We start from the raw sequence: 17,910 nt of genomic DNA, 5'->3' as shown, positions 1-17,910 counted from the left end.
ATGCCATAGACATTCAAAGAAAAATAAAGGCATTTTAGATTTGCATTTATCCAGTGACTAGTTTTAAATCATGTCACATTATACAAGCAACAGGTAAACACCTGAAGCTGCGACTCCGCGGCAACGCACTTTGCTGCCAAATCAAATGATTCCAGGGAATTTGGTGCACTGCCCACATCAACTCTCCCAGCATAGTACTGATACGCTCTCCTTCAGCTAAGCTGTCTCAAGTAGACAAAAAATTCCAAAACCACTATTTAATGTAGGGGGATGTCTTCCTTGTGCTCACCCCAATATTTATTCCTCAACCAGTGTTGGATAGAGCAAATCTGTCCGCCACCGCAATCAAAGCTATACTGGAAGGAATGCATTTCAAAACTACTTAATAGAGTATTGAGTATTTTGTGACATTGAGACCATGAAAGACGTTATATTAAAACTTCCTTTTCCCGATATCCAACATGTAACCTTCCAATCCAAGCGGCCTGCGGTGCAGAGTTCGAATCTGGCTCCTTGCACATTTTCCATCTGTGCTGGGGTTGAGCATCGACCTAGCAACTTGGCCTCATAAAACAAAAGGACAAATGCTAAAGAAACGACAAAAAAACTGACACCCGATAAGCCACAAGACGGGAAAAGGAACAACCATCTTCCAATCCACACAGAGAGTGATCACCTGATATGGAAATCAAGGATCCATGATGTCTTATGATCGGCTGAGTACAAGTCCATGGGCTGCTTTTAAAAATACAATGTAATATTCAAAATCCCAGCAGGCCTTACAACACAAGGTCATTCAGATCAAAGAGTCTGCTTCAAAGAGTATTTGTTTGAAACCACAATTTGTTTTTTGGTAAGGATTTGCATAGATTACTGTTGTAGAAAGATATTAAATTATAAAAAAGATCAGGTCACTTTGTGGAGCATGTAAATATATATTAAATAACTAAATAATGCATAATGAACACACAAATGGATAAAACAAAGAGCATGCTTCGAACAACAGACAGAAAGCTGGGTTGGTATATGATTTCTTGTGGGGGGGGTGGTTTGGGCACGTTACTTAATATAAATCACCAAAGGGATGTACTTTTGCGATAGATGGCAAGGGCACTGAAAGTCACAGGGAAAAGGGGTTGGAAAATAGAAAAAAACTGACAATTATACCAAAAGATCAGAGAAAATAAAGCACTAGTTGTCAAGAGGTCTCAGAACATGCAAGCATTTATTTGTACAAGTGAAATGAACTTCAGGAAAGTGAAAGGTGAGAAAAACTCCGGAGCAATAGATCACTGGCGCACTCTGGTGGCTGCCATCACTAACTGCACAGCATTTAATAACAGTTACAGATTTGGCTCATTCTGCCTTTGTCAGACACAAAAGGTAACCAACCTACTCCTACTTCCACCCACTCCCCTTTCTTTGTAGGCTTATAAATTTCACGCTTTTTAAAAATTAGGAAGATGGCACTAAATGGCGACTCCTTTGCTTGCATCTACAGAAACAGCTTTACTTCTAATCTTCCATATCTCTTTTTTTTCCCCCTTTTCAGGGTGTGGGGGTTTCTTTTGAAGACCCTGACCTGGAGTTACACTCTGACTGCTGTTCTTTGCAGGAATGGGACCCGCCCTCAGGCTCTCACAACCGGCCGCCTTTTGATATCCCAAGGACGAGGCCTGGAAGACGAGTACACCTTCAGGGTTCCGGGTTTTCTTGACTCTAGGGACATGCTGATTCCAGGCTGGTGTCCCCGACTGAAGCACTACGGGAGAACACGAAACATCGGGAGCAGCGGGTTAGCTGCTGGGGATTGTGCGCGTGGAGAGCTGCGCCTTTTTGGTACCGACTCTCCAGGCGCGGAGCTCGGAAAAAGCATCGCAACAGACTTCTAACGTCGTAAATCAGCGAGTTGCTTGTTATGTCTCCCCTGCCACTGTGCAATGGGGACACCTCTTTTTCCATTATAAGGGGGAGAGAGAGAGACTGTGGGATGTCAAATTATCGGGTGAATGAGTAGTTTTCGGGGTACTGCAAGTCCGTCTTTATTGATGCTTTGCTGCACGCTTGAGTGTTCGGCGGGGGGTGCTGATGCTTTTTAGCTGGTGGGGGTGAGGAAGGGTATTGCCTTGTTGCTGCTTGTGTGTGAGGGGGGGAATCGGGGGGGAGGGTGTTTGTGGTTCTAATGTTTTAACTGTCATTCAATTTTTGGGGCACTCCTCTGTTTTCGTGGATGTCGGCGAAAAAGAAGAATTTCAGGATGTATATTATATACATTTCTCTGGCATTAAATGCACCTATTGAAAAGTGGTGAAATTACTCCGCAGGTCAGGCTACATCTATACAAGCAGAAATAAGAATTAGTCTAACGGTCAGAACCTTCCATTTCAGCAACTGTAGTTTAGTTTCTTCAAACTTTCATTCATCAAAAATGACTTCTGTTTCTATCATCTTCTGGCGTTAAATTCCAGATAACACCATTTTCTGGTTGAAAAGCATTAGCTTCCTACTAATCCTTTAACCAATTATTCAGTTATTGACTACTCTACTAACGTTCCCTCTAAGGTGTGAGTACACACACATCCTTTGCTACTAGCGCACAAAGGAATTTAAAATGCACACAGAAGGTTGTCACCCTCTACCTCGATGGTATGTTAAGTGTATTTCACAATTGTACACAATCAAATTTCCTTTTCCGGTTTCTGATACGGATGGTGTTTACAAAGTGGAGTTTGCGATGATTTGTCTGCAGATTTTTGAACTGGCTTATTTATATCATTTTTATTGAAGAAATTATTCAGTGCACACACATTGCAGTCACTGGGCAAAAAAAATTGCACAGCACAAGATTTTTGCGCACACTGGTCTTTGCAAATTAGAGGCAGCATTGTTGGGGAAAAGGGTGAATATGAAAGTACCACAGCTTTGAGGTGGAGCCATATTCAGCAATTTTTGTCACATCACATCTCTGTACAACTGGTTCAGAAGTTTTATTTAGTGTTAATCAATTCCATTTTCTTTAAGTATGTTAAATCTATCAATTGGTATAGACAAGACCACTTTTGCACTCCCTTCCCTCCCACCACTGTTACTGCTCTCACTTGTCCATTTCTCCAGTGCTCTCCCGTTCAACTACATACTGACTAAAGCTTTCCGGAATACGTTTTAGGAATTCTGCACCCTCTATGCTTTCCAAGTAAGTTCACACCCAGTCGTGTTTGGGTAGCTTATTTTCCTGGCTTTGTACTTTTAAAAGATAAAATAACATTTTATTTCCCCTTGTTTGACAGTAAAGCAGCAAAGGCTCAGCTTTCTGGGAATAACTTTGGAGTGGCTCATCCCAAAGAAGCAGCAGCATTCTAAAGGGAGAAAGAGACAACTACAGCTAACAAGGGGATAGGTATTAAAACAAAGGGGAGGGCATATAATATATATTAAAAAAACGGGAAGCTAAAGGATTGGGAAGCTTTTAAAAAGCAGCAGAAGGTACTTAGAAAAGCAATAAGAGCAATGAAGTACAAAGGTAGCCAATAACAAGTGGATACCAAATTTCTTTTCAGATATATAAAGAGTAGCAGAGGAGCAAGTTTGGACATTGGATCGCTGGAAATGACACTGGAGAGGTAGAAATGGGAAACAAAAAAAAAAGGCAGACAAACAAAGTATTTTGGGTCAGTCTTTGTTGTGGAAGACACCAGCAACTTGCCAGAATTTTGAGTGTGTTAGGGGGCAGAATTAATAGTCACTATTTCTAAGGAGAATGCGTCTGGGGAGCTGAACAGTCTGAAAGTAATCAGGTCATCACCCCAGGGTTCTGAAAGAGGTAGCTGAAGAGACACTGATCTTTTTAAAAAATCACTAGATTCTGGAATGTTTCTGGAGGATTGGAAAATCACTAATATCACTCTACCTTTTAAGAATGGAGGGAGGGAAAAGACAAGAAATTATAGGCCAGTTAGCCTGACTTTAGACGTTAGCAAAATTTTAGAGTCCATTATTAAGGATGAGGCTTTGGGATAGTCGGAGGCACGTGATAAAAGAGGCTGAAGTCAGCATGGGGAAATCTTGCCTGATAAATCTGTTAGAATTCTTTGAGGAAGTAGCTGGCAGAAGAGACGAAGGAGAGTCAATGGATTTTTTTTAACATAGATTTACAGAAGGTATTTGACAAGGTAGATCTGGATGACAAAACTGATGGCTTTGTGACCAAGTTTGCAGATGATACAAAGAAATGTGGAGGGGTAGGTAGTGTTAAGGAAGCAGGCAGCCTGCAGAAGGACTTGGACAGATTAGAATGGGCAAAGAAGTGGCAGAAGTTATATGGTATAGGGAGGTGTACGGTCATTGACTTTGGTATAAAGAACTTAGGTGTAGACTATTTTCTAAATGGCAGAAAAATCAGAAAACAGAGGTGCAAAGAGACTTGAAAGTCCTGGTGCAGGATACCATAGAGGTTAAGTTGCAAACTAACTTCAAGCAACATATGTGACAACAAGGCTTTGCTCCCAAATGAGCTCAATGCCTTCTATGCTTGCTCTGACCAGAAGAACATTGGGGCATTTTCATGAACTACCACTTCTCTTAAGAGAAGTGTGATGAGCGTTGTGATTTCAGTCTCTGAGGCTGACCTGAGAGCATCCTTCAGGAGGGTGAACCCACGGAAAACATTTGGCCCACACGCTGTATCTGGCTGAGTACTGAAGAGCTGAGATATCAACAGCCTGGAGTGTTTATTGATACCTTTAACCTCTTGTTTTGGAGTTTTCGCATACAGGTTATTTGTCCATCACTGCCTGTAGTTTTTCATTGATTCTATTGTGTTTCTTTATAGGTGATGGATCTGGGCCTGGGCTCGCTGAAGTTTAGAAGAATGAGGATGATGTTATTGAAACCTACTAAATATTAAAAGGCCTAGATAAAAAGTCTGTGCACTGTTAAACTTTATAAATTGGAAAAGTAATTTAGGAAAGGTCCCCAGATATCATAAAAAGATTGTTTCGAATTTAAGACTGAGCAGCGGATCTTTTCTAAATTTAAATAAGACATAACACCACGTAGCCATTGAAGATGTGTAGGAGGGGTAGACTCCTTCCATTTAAGCAAGATTGCTCTCCTTGCTAAAAGAGAGGTAAAAACTAAAACCTGTAGGTTAGGAGTATTTAAAGTTATATCTTCATTTGCAATAATACCAAACAAGGCAGGAAGGTGATTTGGGTCAAACTGGACCCTAAAAAGTTGTGAGAAGGTATGGAATACTTGCCGCCAAAACTTTTCAATTTTAGGGCAAAACCAAAACATATGAATTAAAGAGGCATCAGCAGAGTTGCATTTATTACAAAGTGGAGAAACATTTGGATAAAAACTGGACAGCTTCTGTTTAGAAATGTAAGCTCTATGAACCACTTTAAATTGCAGAAGAGAATGACAGGCACAGAAAGATGATTTAATAACCCATTTAAGAATTTTATTCCATCTTTCCTCAGAAATCTGACAATTTAGGTCATCCTCCCAAGCTTTTTTTATTTTATCTAAAAAGTCTTGTCTAGAATCAATCAACAAGTTATAGGTACTGGTAATAGAACCATTAACAAAAGGTTTTAAATTTTAAAGACTTTTATGTATATTTCTATCTTCTCTTCTTAAGCGAAAATGTTTTTTTTCTAATTATCCATGATCATCCATCAGCTTTTTTTCTTTGGTAGTTGGTAGGGGGTTGACTTTTTTATATAAAAAATTTCTTTTATGATGTATGACCTATCTTTAAATTTTTGATTACAAAGTGGTATACCTTTATGTGATATGCTATAACATCTTGATCAATTTTATTACAATATATGAATGTACATAATTTATGTTGAGATGTATCTACGTGTTGCACTCTGTAAATCTTGTTTTTCCTTCTGAATAAAAATATTGTAAAAAGAAAAGGCCTAGATAGAGTGAACATGGAGAGGATGTTTCCAATAGCGGCAGAGTCTAGGACCGGAGGGCACAAATCTAGAATAGGCGATGCTGGAAAAATAATAATGTCGGAAATACTCAACAGATCTGAGGAGCAGAAGGTAAAAGTAACTTTGTTTCCCCGTAGAACTATGCTGCCAACTTGTTGAGTAGTCCCAGTATTTTCTGTTTCATCTCATATTTTGTGAACTCTTTACATTGCTGTACACTCTTAAACATCAAACTGCTTTACTTCTTTTTCTAACCTCTTTCCCCTGCTTCCCAAATTCCATACCCAAATTTACCTCATTTTTCTGAAACTACATCTATACAAATTAGTGAAAGATATGCACAGACATCACAGGCTTTATTCGGACTATAGTGGTTACTTTAAAACTAACCAAAATCACTGAGAGACTAGGTCAGGGGATTCACACTGCTTTACAAATGAATTTACAAAGTCAAAAAAAGTACTTTTGATCCTTTATTATGAAACCAAGAAAGACGAATGATCTCATAGCAATAAAAATCGAACTAAATTATATTAGCGATATGGTGATCTTAGCTTTCAAATCAGCGTTAACTAAGTGCTCTACTTAGTGACAGCAGAATTAGCGTTCTGTATGTATTTAAGTGGTCTAATAACATTCCAATTAATGTCCCAATTAGCTAAGTTAGAGATTGAACAGCATTCCATTAACATCTCAATAGGAGGTCAACAAAATATATCATTCTCTGTGGCTCAACCCCTCTCCACTGGACTAAACAACTAACCAACCACAAACATGAATACGTTAACTATACTCACCTGCTTCTACCACATCCCAACCCACATGACAGATTACTATAATAAACTCGCTAGAAAATACAATACAGACAGAAAATTGATACATGGCTCCGACAGACAGAAAGTGGATGCATGGCTCCTACACTGACGTTAGTACAGCATCATACATTCAGAATACAGTCCAGAGAAGGGTCAGCTGCTGGACTTGAGCACTTCGCACTAAAGCACACTAGCTTATCTTTTTCTGGAATAAGTATTATGATTCATTTGCATCACTAGATAAAACTTCACCAGCCTCACAGTTTGGAAAAAACTTTTCAACCACGTACTCATCCAATCTCACTACCATAACCATGTATCCTTCCTGGGAACTTCTCTTCATCACCATCTAGTTCCTCATGGCTTCCAGCTCCATTTCCAGGCCACCCAGTTTGGAAAAATGGAGGACATTACAGCTGCTGCCCTCAACAGCATCTCCTCCATGTCCCTGACACAAGGAGCTCACATTTATTTTTCTGCCGCTTTAACGGGGTTGGAGTTCCTTTTGGTTCCCATCCCATTAGCCTCCACATTCATTACATCATTCTCCACAACTTCCATCATCTTCAACATGATCCTACCACAAAACACATCTTTGCCTCTCCCCCACTCTGCAATTATCTGTGATTTCCTTGTCCATTTGAACCTTCCGACTGAACTCCCTCCTGGCAGGTACCAAAATGCTACCCCTGCCCATTCAGCTCCCCCCTTACAGGGCCCAGAAACAGTCCTTCCACGTGAGGCAATGCTTCACCCGCAAATCTGCTGGGGTCATCCATTGTATCTGGTGCAATCTACTTCTCCTCTATATCTGGTAAAGTCCATCATGAATTAGGGAACAGTTTTGTCGAGCACCTCGGCTCCATCCGAGGAAAGTGGAATTTTCCCAGTGGCCAACCACTTTAGCTCCCATTCCCATTCCAACATATTGGTCCATAGCCTCCTTATTTTGGTCACACCTCTTAGTCCGTCTGGGTAGCCTGCAACCTGGCAGCATGAACATCTATCTCTCCCTATTGTAAAAAAATCTTTATTCCCCTCCCCTTCCCATCCTGGCCTCTTGCCTCTTCTCCTCACCTGCCTATCACCTCCCTCTCCTGCCGCTCCTTTTTCCTTTTCTCTCATTGTCCTCTCTCTTCTCCTATCAGATTCCTTCTTCTCCAGCCCTTTACTTTCCCCATACCTCTGGCTCCACCTATCATCTTCAAGCTGGACCTACTTCCCCTCTCCACCCCCTGCCACCTTTTATTCTGGTGTCCTCCCCCTTCTTTTCCAGTCCTAAAGAAAGGTCTTGGCCCAAAACTTCATTTCCATAGATGCTACTTGACCTGCCGAGTTCCTCATACATTTTGTGTGTATTGCTCTGGGTTTCCAAGCACCTGCAGAATCTCCTGAGCTAGTGACCCGATAATTCATCTTGCTTTTATTTCAGGCTTTACTATGCCCAAATAGGCTGCTGCCTTTTTTTAAAAAATGTCATAACTGTGCCCTTTCTTCAAACTAATGGCTATCAAGGGCTTTGGAACCCCTCAAGATGTTTGATTAGTTCATAACATAAAAATCAGTGACTTGGCCCATAGTGGCCATCTCTGGAACAAATGAAATATAATCCCACTACTTAGGTTTCTGCCAATATCTGTTTGCTTCGAACAGAACATGTCACTGTCCAGCAGCACTATTCAAGAGGCTCAGTTATACTCTAACTTGCTGCTAGGGACCATTCTCCACACCATCTGAGATACAAGTGGTATCACCTGTCCCATGCCTAGATTTGCTGTGCTGTTATCATACTAATGCAGATTTACCTTAAACTTAATGTTGTTGCTGATGAGGATGTTTCCCTTCATGAACTCCTTCTCATTGCCTCTGTTTTCCGTGACGACAGGGTACGCATGATGTGCCGTGGTGCGCAGAATACTGACCAAAGATTGGATGCGGGTATGAGGGTAGACATAGGTTAGGTTTGGTTCCATGATATCACTGGCTGTTAACCTGGAAATTAACATAAAAGTAATCAAATTTTGGTCTTTTAAATTGGGATGTATTTGACAACGCCTCAATATGTGTCCAGTCTAGAGCCACTACACAGTCTGACCAGTTACAAAATGCCCATTGTGAAAAAGTAAAATTGCTGTTTTGGAAATGAAACTGCAGAGGGATACATACTGAGCCAGCTCCATCATGGGCAGTAGCCTTCCCACCCAAGACATCTTCGAAAAGATGTTGCCTCAAAAAGAAAGCATCCCTCATTAAGGACCCCACCATCCAGGACATGCCCTCTTCAGGGAAGAGGTACGAGAGCCTGAGGGTCCACACTCAATGCTTTAGGAACAGCTTCTTCTCCTTGCCTTCAGATTTCTGAATCTCTCTCAACACTATCTTGCATCCTTTTTGCATATTTTTATCTTATATGCATTTCTTAATGCAACAATTAGTAAAGTTTTTAATGTTTGCACTGTATTGCTGCCACGAAACAAATTTAGTAACATACAGTACGTCAGTAGTAATAAACTTGATTCTGATTCAATGTTAGACTCAGGGAGGGAATCCTGCAAAAGATCAAGCATTTGCAATGACTGGAAAAGACTCAAAAACTTCCACTGGCTTTGCTTCTAAATACCCTCAAAGTCTCTATCAGCACATTGAATCAACGAATTACAACAAGTAGATCAGAGAGATTCAGTGAAGGCGAATGATTGATTCTCAGAATCAGCAGGTCGAGGCTTTGCTAGATATTGGTGTTGCATGCATCTCTCTCACTTAGACAAACTGTGATTTCAAATCAACCCCAAGCAATTGCTAACTGCCTGGTTGATTATACTGATTATCTATTTGTCAGGAACAGACAGAACATTGTAGGAATCTTAAATGATAAACACCTACTTATCCATTTCAGCCTCAGTCTCCCATTCAAGCAATGGAACACCACGAAGTGCTACATGGAGGTCATAAATTCCTTTATTGAAGAAATCGCCTGTCCACTTTGCCACCTGGAGAAACAGGGAGAGGAACAAAGATGTCAATCTTCGATAACACTCACCTGATGTCAAAGGTTAGAAACACTTGGTACCATACCATGCAGATCAAGTGTAACTGTTTTTCACCATTACAGTCTCGTGACTTCACAACCCATGAGATTGTTCACATGAGCAGTAAGTCTGGAGACTCTAACCACCAGCAAGCACAGTACAATCGGAATGCATAAAGTTAGAGCTAATTCTAACACACAATATCACTGTCCAAGTCTGAACTTGACCCTCAACATTTATACGTAAACATACAAATCAAGAGTATTCCCTCAACCCTGCTCTGCCATTCCATAAATAAGACCCAAGACTGAATGTAACCTAATCCCCACATTGCTTCAGTCTTTCACCCCTTCACACTTCACCCATCTACCTCTTGCCTCAAAAATATTCAAGGACTCTGCTTTCAAAGGCCTTTGAGGAAAAGACCCCCCCAGGGGGGGTGACAACTGCCTAGAATGGACAACCGCTTCTTTGTAAACATTGTCTTCAGATTCTATATTTCCTACAAACAGAAAGATCCTTGCTATATCCATCCAGTCAAAGCCCCTTATGTTATTAAATATTTTAGTCAAGTCATTACTTAACTCCTCTAAATTCCAACAGAATCTAACGTTCAAACTTTCCTCGTGAGGTATCTACAAGATTATTAGCCTGCCATTGATCTCCCCCCAGCAAGTAGAGAAACTCAATCCCCAACCTTCTCCCATGGACAGACATACCATCAGTGTAACCATGATGGGCAATCCATATGTGATCTCATTGGTTGATTCAATGAGAATGACAGTGAGACTGATGGTCATGCGAACCACGCCCCCCAGGAATGCAGCGGCTCCTACGAGAGCAAAAGTTCCAGAATAGATGTGAGACATCCCAATGTACCTGGTGAAGATTAAAAAGAAACTCTTAGATGTAGTTACATCTAATACATCACGACACCACTCTTTCCCCCAAATACTATTTTTTATCCTTTTCCTCAGGGTGTGAAATATAGAATAGATGTGATGCATGTTTCTTAGCAGTATTATAACCAAATGTTGGCCATAACTCGCTGCACACCAAACACTTACATTCATCTTGTATGAGCAGCAGTCATCACAGATTTGGAAATTAACTGTACTTAACCTGTCCTCGCAACACTCACGTTTTCAGAATGTTTGCCACAAGTCGACCGTAGGCAGCACCGCACAGCAGGGAGGGCACAAAGAGTCCGCTGGGGACAGACAATCCGTACGTCCAACAGGCCAAAACGAAGTAAAGAATGAAGAAAATGCTGAGAGTGACTGGACTGAAGGTCACTGCAGAAACAAGAACAGTGGAACAACGTACATAAAAGCAAAATCCTTCGGCTAATCTAACATCAGGCACAGTGCATAGCACATCAACTACACCAGTCTTTCATACTGCCAGCAAATACACCCAGATCAGTTGAGCAATTACAGCAATCAGCTCGTCTGTGATAACTGTTCTCTTGACTTGTGACTAATAAAATTGGAGCTGAGAAGTGGAGTGAGTTCCTGTGAAAGAGTACAGAACCAAAGTTCAAAGTAAATTTGTTATCAAAGTATATATACACATCACCATGTTCAACCCTGAGATTCAGTTTCTTGTGGGCAAACTCAGTAACCCTGTAGGATAACAACCACAGCAGAATCAATAGAAAACCGCCCAACTTGGGCATTCAACCAGGCTGCAGAAGACAACAAACTAAGCAAATACAAAAATAAAGAAATAATAAATAAATAAGCAATAAATATCAAGAATCTGAGATGAAGATGACAATTCAGCTTCTGGATTCAACTATTCAGTCAAATCATTCACATTTCAATTCAATTTACCTACACTGCAACTTGTACACAACAAAAATCAGAATTGGATTTTCAGCTGAATCACATTCCCTGGCAGCACCCCACCCTCACCTCCTTTGCAAGGTCAGGGACATTTTCATGGGGCTGGGACATGGAACAGCAGTGGGACGGGGGAGGCTACTTGATAAGGAAATGGATTGAAGAAGGTTCAATTATCTTGGGATTGAGAGGTCAGCAGCAGCAGCACACAGGCACACCGAGGTCGAGGGTCAAGTTGAGCTGGCATTCGGCACATGAAGGCAAAATGGACACAAACTGTATCAGACCAAACCCACTGTGACTCACCATCTTGGTGGAATAGCTGGAGAATGGCAGTCTCTTGTGGGTTGAAGAACAACGTAGCCATATCATTATAGGTATGATTGCGACAAAAAAACGTTTTGATGCTGGAATTCACACCCTCCTCAGATACCTGAAGGAAATTCCATTTAAGTATGTAATAACAGACTGCACAATTACAGAAATAATTCACAAGGTGCCGGTAATAGGAACTATTTACATGAAGCAGCAGATCAATTCTAAACTACCCACTTACATCAAAATTTCAATATTCAAAAGCAAAACACTGGAATTCCTACGAATCTGAGATACGAACAGCAGAAAATACTGGTAATCCTACATTGGTATTCTGCATTCTATCCTCATGATATGGTCTCTGCTTACACTGGGAAACCAAACAGACGTTGGATGATTACAAGGGTGATCAAAACCTTTAAGGTGCCATTAATCTTAATTCACCATCCTGTTCTGACCTATCTATAGGCTGAGTTCCAAAACCAGTCAAATCAAGCTCAATTATCAAGAAATCACCTTCCGTCCCCTTCATAGTTTCCTTCCCTTTTTGTTTCCCTGACCCTTGCCACTCTCTCTGCAACTGAAAACTTATTTCTAAGTTTTCACCTTTCTGATGAAAGTTCATTGAGCCAACGTTTCTCACTCCACAACATTTTGTCAGTATTTTCTGTGTTTATAGCACCTGGAGGTTTCATGTCAGAAGGAATGAGTCAAAAACCTCAAACTACCCAGAACAAGCTGAGCATTTACACCCATGTCAAATACGAATAATCAAAGAGTTCAGGCCGCTCTCAAGACAGCAACTGTTCTGAATAAAGCTTATTTTGGGTGCTAAAATAATTTAGTTTTGAGAAAGTGAACTGGCAAATTTGAAACTTACAGTTGAACCATGCTTGGGACAACTTCTCATTCATGCACAAAGCGTTGGATGCCTGCAGGTACTGATCCCAGCTTTGGGAGTTACTCAAATCTCATTCTAGAAATCACACTGAAGCCACCACACACCAGAAAGACAATGATGCTGCTTTTCTCCGTTATATGTGTGCTTCAGAAAAATCCTGCTTCAAGGTAAGGCAGAGCAAACTGGGTACCCACCCTCATGTTCAGTTATTTCCTTCTGTCTGAAGCACAGAAGTACGCAGGACGTATGCCTAACTGCACCGAAAAGCACAAGTTCAGCAGCTAGTTAAGACTATTTAGCTTTTAGAGACAATGATAAGAATACAATGCGTTCCTGAAATGTGATGGTATCTGAAGGCTAAAATTGTTCATCATATAGACAATAAATAAACACTTTTTCTTACTCTGCTTAATCCTTGCTGTTTGTTGATGAATCTCATTGAAAACTTTCAGCAAATGTTAGCAGGAGGGACACAAAGCCAAAGGTGTCCAATAAATCAGAGAGATTCAAAACAATTTTCCTCTCCCCAAATGTTGTTAAGAAAATCTATTTCCACTAGAATACAAGACCGTGCGATGCGTGTAAAATCATCATGTTATGCTCACCTGGAGCGTTGCATTGTTGCTATGAGTTTGTGAAGGAATCTCCCGACATTCCCCTAAAGTCACAGAGGCTATAAAGATTACCATCGTTGTAACCATGGCAACCAACAGACTCTCCAGGACCCTGAAGGTGAAGAGAGAATAATGAAAAACTCCTCACATGACGTTTCAGCTTCTAACAGAACATAAATGAATTAGCTTGGCTTCTGCAGGAATTCACCACTGCGAGCTGGTGAAATAAGACTCAGGAATTGCTCAGGTTACACACAGCAACTACAAAGGTCTCTGTAGTGTTATTCCTCATGCGGGTTGTTTCTAATGAATGCTAATAAAACTCTGGGGAGTGATGGATGGGGTAACAAGCAGAAATCAGCCAGATAACCAATCCTGGACTAAAGGTGCTTTCTGGAAAACAATTTGGAAACTGAAGTCAAGGTTGGATGAGGCTCGAATGTCTCTCTTGGAGAATAGACTAGCAGTATTCACAATCTATCTGGAATCTAATGTCCCAGCACATCCTCTATACTTCCATCATCAAGCAAGGACATTAATTCTGGTTTATGAGGATATGCAAGGCCCAGCACTAGGCACCGGCCCATACAATACAGGACTACTTGCAAGCTAAGCAGAAAACTCATGCAAAAGGCAGAGCTAAGCACTTTATAACCAACAGATCGGATTGGAACTCTGCATTCCAACCACATCTAGTCATGAATGGTGGCGGACAACTTGACAGCTTATGTGAAGAGACTCCAAGAACACTCCCATCCTCACCAATGGCAGGATTCAGTATAAAAAGGGCGTAGTTGCACATATTCAGTCCAAGGTGCTGAACAGCTGAACACCACTGTTGCTCCCTCCTGAGATCCCTGTCATGTCAAAACCCAGCCTCCAGATAATTCAATTCACTAACTATTATCGAGGAACAGCTGTGAGCACTGGAATAGCAGAGGCATCTGAGAACAGATAACTAGCCAACATACCAAAAGCCCACTCCCCTGAGCCAGTTACACTTGTTCCGATGCAGTTACAACACAAGCATCTAACACACAATGTGGAAAATTGCCTAGGAGTGTCACGTTCACCAAAAGCAAGTCGTATCCAATCCAGATAATTACGCTCAGATCAGTCCATTTGTTAAAGTGATGGAAGGTCCATTGACAGTGCTATCCAGCAGCACCTCTCACCCAATTCTCATTTGGCCGAACCACTCGGCTCCACATTTGTTGCGGACTTAATCCAAACAAGGATTCTGCTGAATTCTGGAGGGGTGACAAAAGTGACTGCCAGAAACTTCAAGGCAAAACTTGACCAAGTGTAGCATCAAGGTACTCGAATAAAACTGAAGTCCATAGGCAAAGTGAAAACACTCCATTGTTTGGAGTCATTCCTCACATGAAGGAAGAGGGTTGTGGTTATTGATAGTCAATCATCCAAGCCCCAGGACATCCCTACAGGAATGAAACTGTGCTGGCCCCAGCCATCTTCTGTTGTTTCATCAATGACCTTCCTGGCATTAGGTTAGAGCGGAAATAAGATTGCCCAACGTGCTTAACTCCTCAGCAAATGCAATAACCATTGTCTCCACGCACCAAAACCTAGACAACATTCAAGCACATGCTGATTAGTGGCAAGCAATATTCATGCCAATGTGCCAGGCTATGTCCATCTTCAACAGAGTCCAACACCTACTATTAACATTTAATATTCCCATCACCATTTACTCACAATTAATAACCTGAAGTCACCGTAGACCAAAACTTCCACCAGGCCAGATACAAACTCCACGGCTACAAGAGCACTCTAGATCTTTAAGACACAAACCAGGATCCTGGAGTATTCCCATTTGCTTAGATAAGTGTAGCAACGCCTCTCAAGAAGCTTACTACCATCCAAGACAAAGCAGCTTGCCCAATTGGTACCACCACCTACCCCCATGCCAAACATTCATGCTCTCCACCAGCCGTGTGCACAGAGGCTGGAGTACCGTGAACAAGACAGACTGCAGTTGCTTGCCTAGACTACTCCAGCAACCACCTACCAAATCTGTCATCTATCCCACCAAGAAGGTGCATGGAAGCATCGCCCCCTGGAGGTTCCTAAACAAGTTGCACTAGGCAGTGTGTTGTTGGTCCATGGCTAAATCTTGGGACTCCCTCCCCAGCATCACCAGAGAAGATTCTTCACCTTGATGGACTGCAGCGTCACCTTCTCAAAGGCAATTAGTGACGGGCAGCAAATGCTGGCCTTGCTAGAACACCCAGATCCTGAAAATGAATAATAAAGAAAAAGTAGTTTGAGGCACTGCTGGGGGTTGGGGGGGTGGGGGGAACACAGCCAGCACCTGTGCAACTAGTACCCTGGCCAAATTCAGTAATTCTCAGTAGATTGGATAAAAGTTGAAAGACTAAATAAAATACTTAGGAATATGATCAAAGCTTAAGAAACTTTCTCAGTGTCCATTGCTTACCGGACAAACTTGGCCTTAGGATGTACATTGCGCATACGGTACTTTGCCAGCCTCCTATTCATACAGTTAAACATTGCTCCCAGAAGTCCACCAATCAAACCCATGATAATGAAGAATGCCAAATCCACCGCTGTCCACAAATGACACTTCTTGTCTCCATCTGCACACTTAAACACAATGATAATCACCAGTTAAAAATTAAAGCTGTGGATTAATGAGACCCACTGAAACGCTTGCTCTCACATACTGGTGCTTCCCAGGTTTCCGTTCTATAGAATTGTTCATAAAATGAATGGTTCGCAAGTTAGATTTGTGGCCGCCAGGAATATACTTAGATGAAAACATTGGCCACTCAAAGGCAACTGTAATTAATTAAAGTTTAACTTAACCATTCAGGTATTTCCACAGACCAAGTTCTCAGACTACAAAAGCAGCTGGCAATCCAAACCACCAGTTTCCCAAATACACATTTGTATGAGTTGTAGACACATTGAGTGCATAACCTGGGGAGGACCTGTATGCTCAACTACCATCACAAGTTGCAAAAGGTTTACCAATAGTCAAGTATCAGTGCAGGTTAATCAGAAACACTGCATGGGACAGATTCAGGAAGCACGTTAACATCACAGCCAGAGGATGTACTGCCCAGAAATTTGAAACATCTAACAGTCAGGATTACTTTAGGATGATGAGTACGTTGTGGAAACGTGCCCAAATGCAGGCAAGCACCTCTCCAAACAAAGCACATGCCTGTGAGAGGTTGGGCAAGTGTTAAGCATGTGCAAGAGCACAAGACACATGGAGAGAAGTAAAAACAAAGCAACAACTATAGGGATAGACAGATACACAGATAAGCAATTTGCATCTCTCACTACCTTAGGTATTTAATAGAAATGCAAATGACCAGATAACCTTAATGATCTAAGTTAGGGACAAGATAATGAAATTGAGAAATCCTCTTCTCCAAGTACAGGAGTCCTTTAAGTACACTCAAGGAGGTCAAATCAGTTTATCTGAATTTCTCATCTGAATAACTTACTTAAATCAACAACATGGATTAGCTTAAGTACTGCACTGGACAGCCCGCATTGATTTTGTGCTAAGTGTCAGAACAGGTTCTTGACCTTCACAGTTTTTTGACTCCAAGGTGAAATTGCTATCTACTGAGATTAGCTAGTTTCAATAAATAAATTTTCAAATCTGGTTAAATTATTAAAACATTAGACAAATGTTTTGGATTAATTACTTAACCAGAAATACATTGGTACTGATAATTTGAATTGTTTTGTTTGAAAAGAGAACATTTATAGAATAGCACAGCACAGTACAGGCCCCTCGGCCCACAATGTTGTGCCGACCCTCAAACCCTGCCTCCCATATAACCCCCCATCTTAAATTCCTCCATATACCTGTCTAGTAGTCTCTTAAACTTCACTAGTGTATCTGCCTCCACCACTGACTCAGGCAGTGCATTCCATGCACCAACCACTCTCTGAGTGAAAAACCTTCCTCTAATATCCCCCTTGAACTTCCCTCCCCTTACCTTAAAGCCATGTCCTCTTGTACTGAGCAGTGGTGCCCTGGGGAAGAGGCGCTGGCTGTCCACTCAGTCTATTCCTCTTAATATCCTGTACACCTCTATCATGTCTGCTCTCATCCTCCTTCTCTGCAAAGAGTAAAGCCCTAGCTCCCTTAATCTCTGATCATAATCCATACTCTCTAAACCAGGCAGCATCCTGGTAAATCTCCTCTGTACCCTTTCCAATGCTTCCACATCCTTCCTATACTGAGATTGGACACAATACTCCAAGTGTGCCCTAACTAGAGTTTTATAGAGCTGCATCATTACATCGCGTCTCTTAAACTCTATCCCTCGACTTATGAAAGCTAACACCCCATAAGCTTTCTTAACTACCCTATCTACCTGTGAGGCAACTTTCAGGGATCTGTGGACATGTACCCCGAGATCCCTCTGCTCCTCCACAC

At 41.4% G+C, this 17,910-nt stretch overlaps 1 protein-coding gene across 1 annotated transcript in view; it reads right to left on the bottom strand.

The window, feature by feature from the left end:
• Window positions 1-17,910, bottom strand: part of clcn6 (chloride channel 6) — a 55,904-nt gene that overhangs the window by 11,495 nt on the left and 26,499 nt on the right. Inside the window, exons 12-18 of the mRNA XM_059952047.1 lie at window positions 15,925-16,091; window positions 13,458-13,578; window positions 11,943-12,069; window positions 10,934-11,087; window positions 10,512-10,671; window positions 9,647-9,753; window positions 8,569-8,755 (exon numbers count right to left, since the gene is read on the bottom strand). Of these exons, the coding sequence (XP_059808030.1) occupies window positions 8,569-8,755; window positions 9,647-9,753; window positions 10,512-10,671; window positions 10,934-11,087; window positions 11,943-12,069; window positions 13,458-13,578; window positions 15,925-16,091 (1,023 nt within the window). The remainder of the gene's footprint in view (window positions 1-8,568; window positions 8,756-9,646; window positions 9,754-10,511; window positions 10,672-10,933; window positions 11,088-11,942; window positions 12,070-13,457; window positions 13,579-15,924; window positions 16,092-17,910) is intronic.

Source organism: Hypanus sabinus, chromosome 27 (assembly GCF_030144855.1).
Source record: "Hypanus sabinus isolate sHypSab1 chromosome 27, sHypSab1.hap1, whole genome shotgun sequence".
NCBI lineage: Eukaryota > Metazoa > Chordata > Chondrichthyes > Myliobatiformes > Dasyatidae > Hypanus > Hypanus sabinus.
Note: the sequence above shows the minus strand (reverse complement) of the source record. Positions and strands in the feature narration are given on the sequence as shown.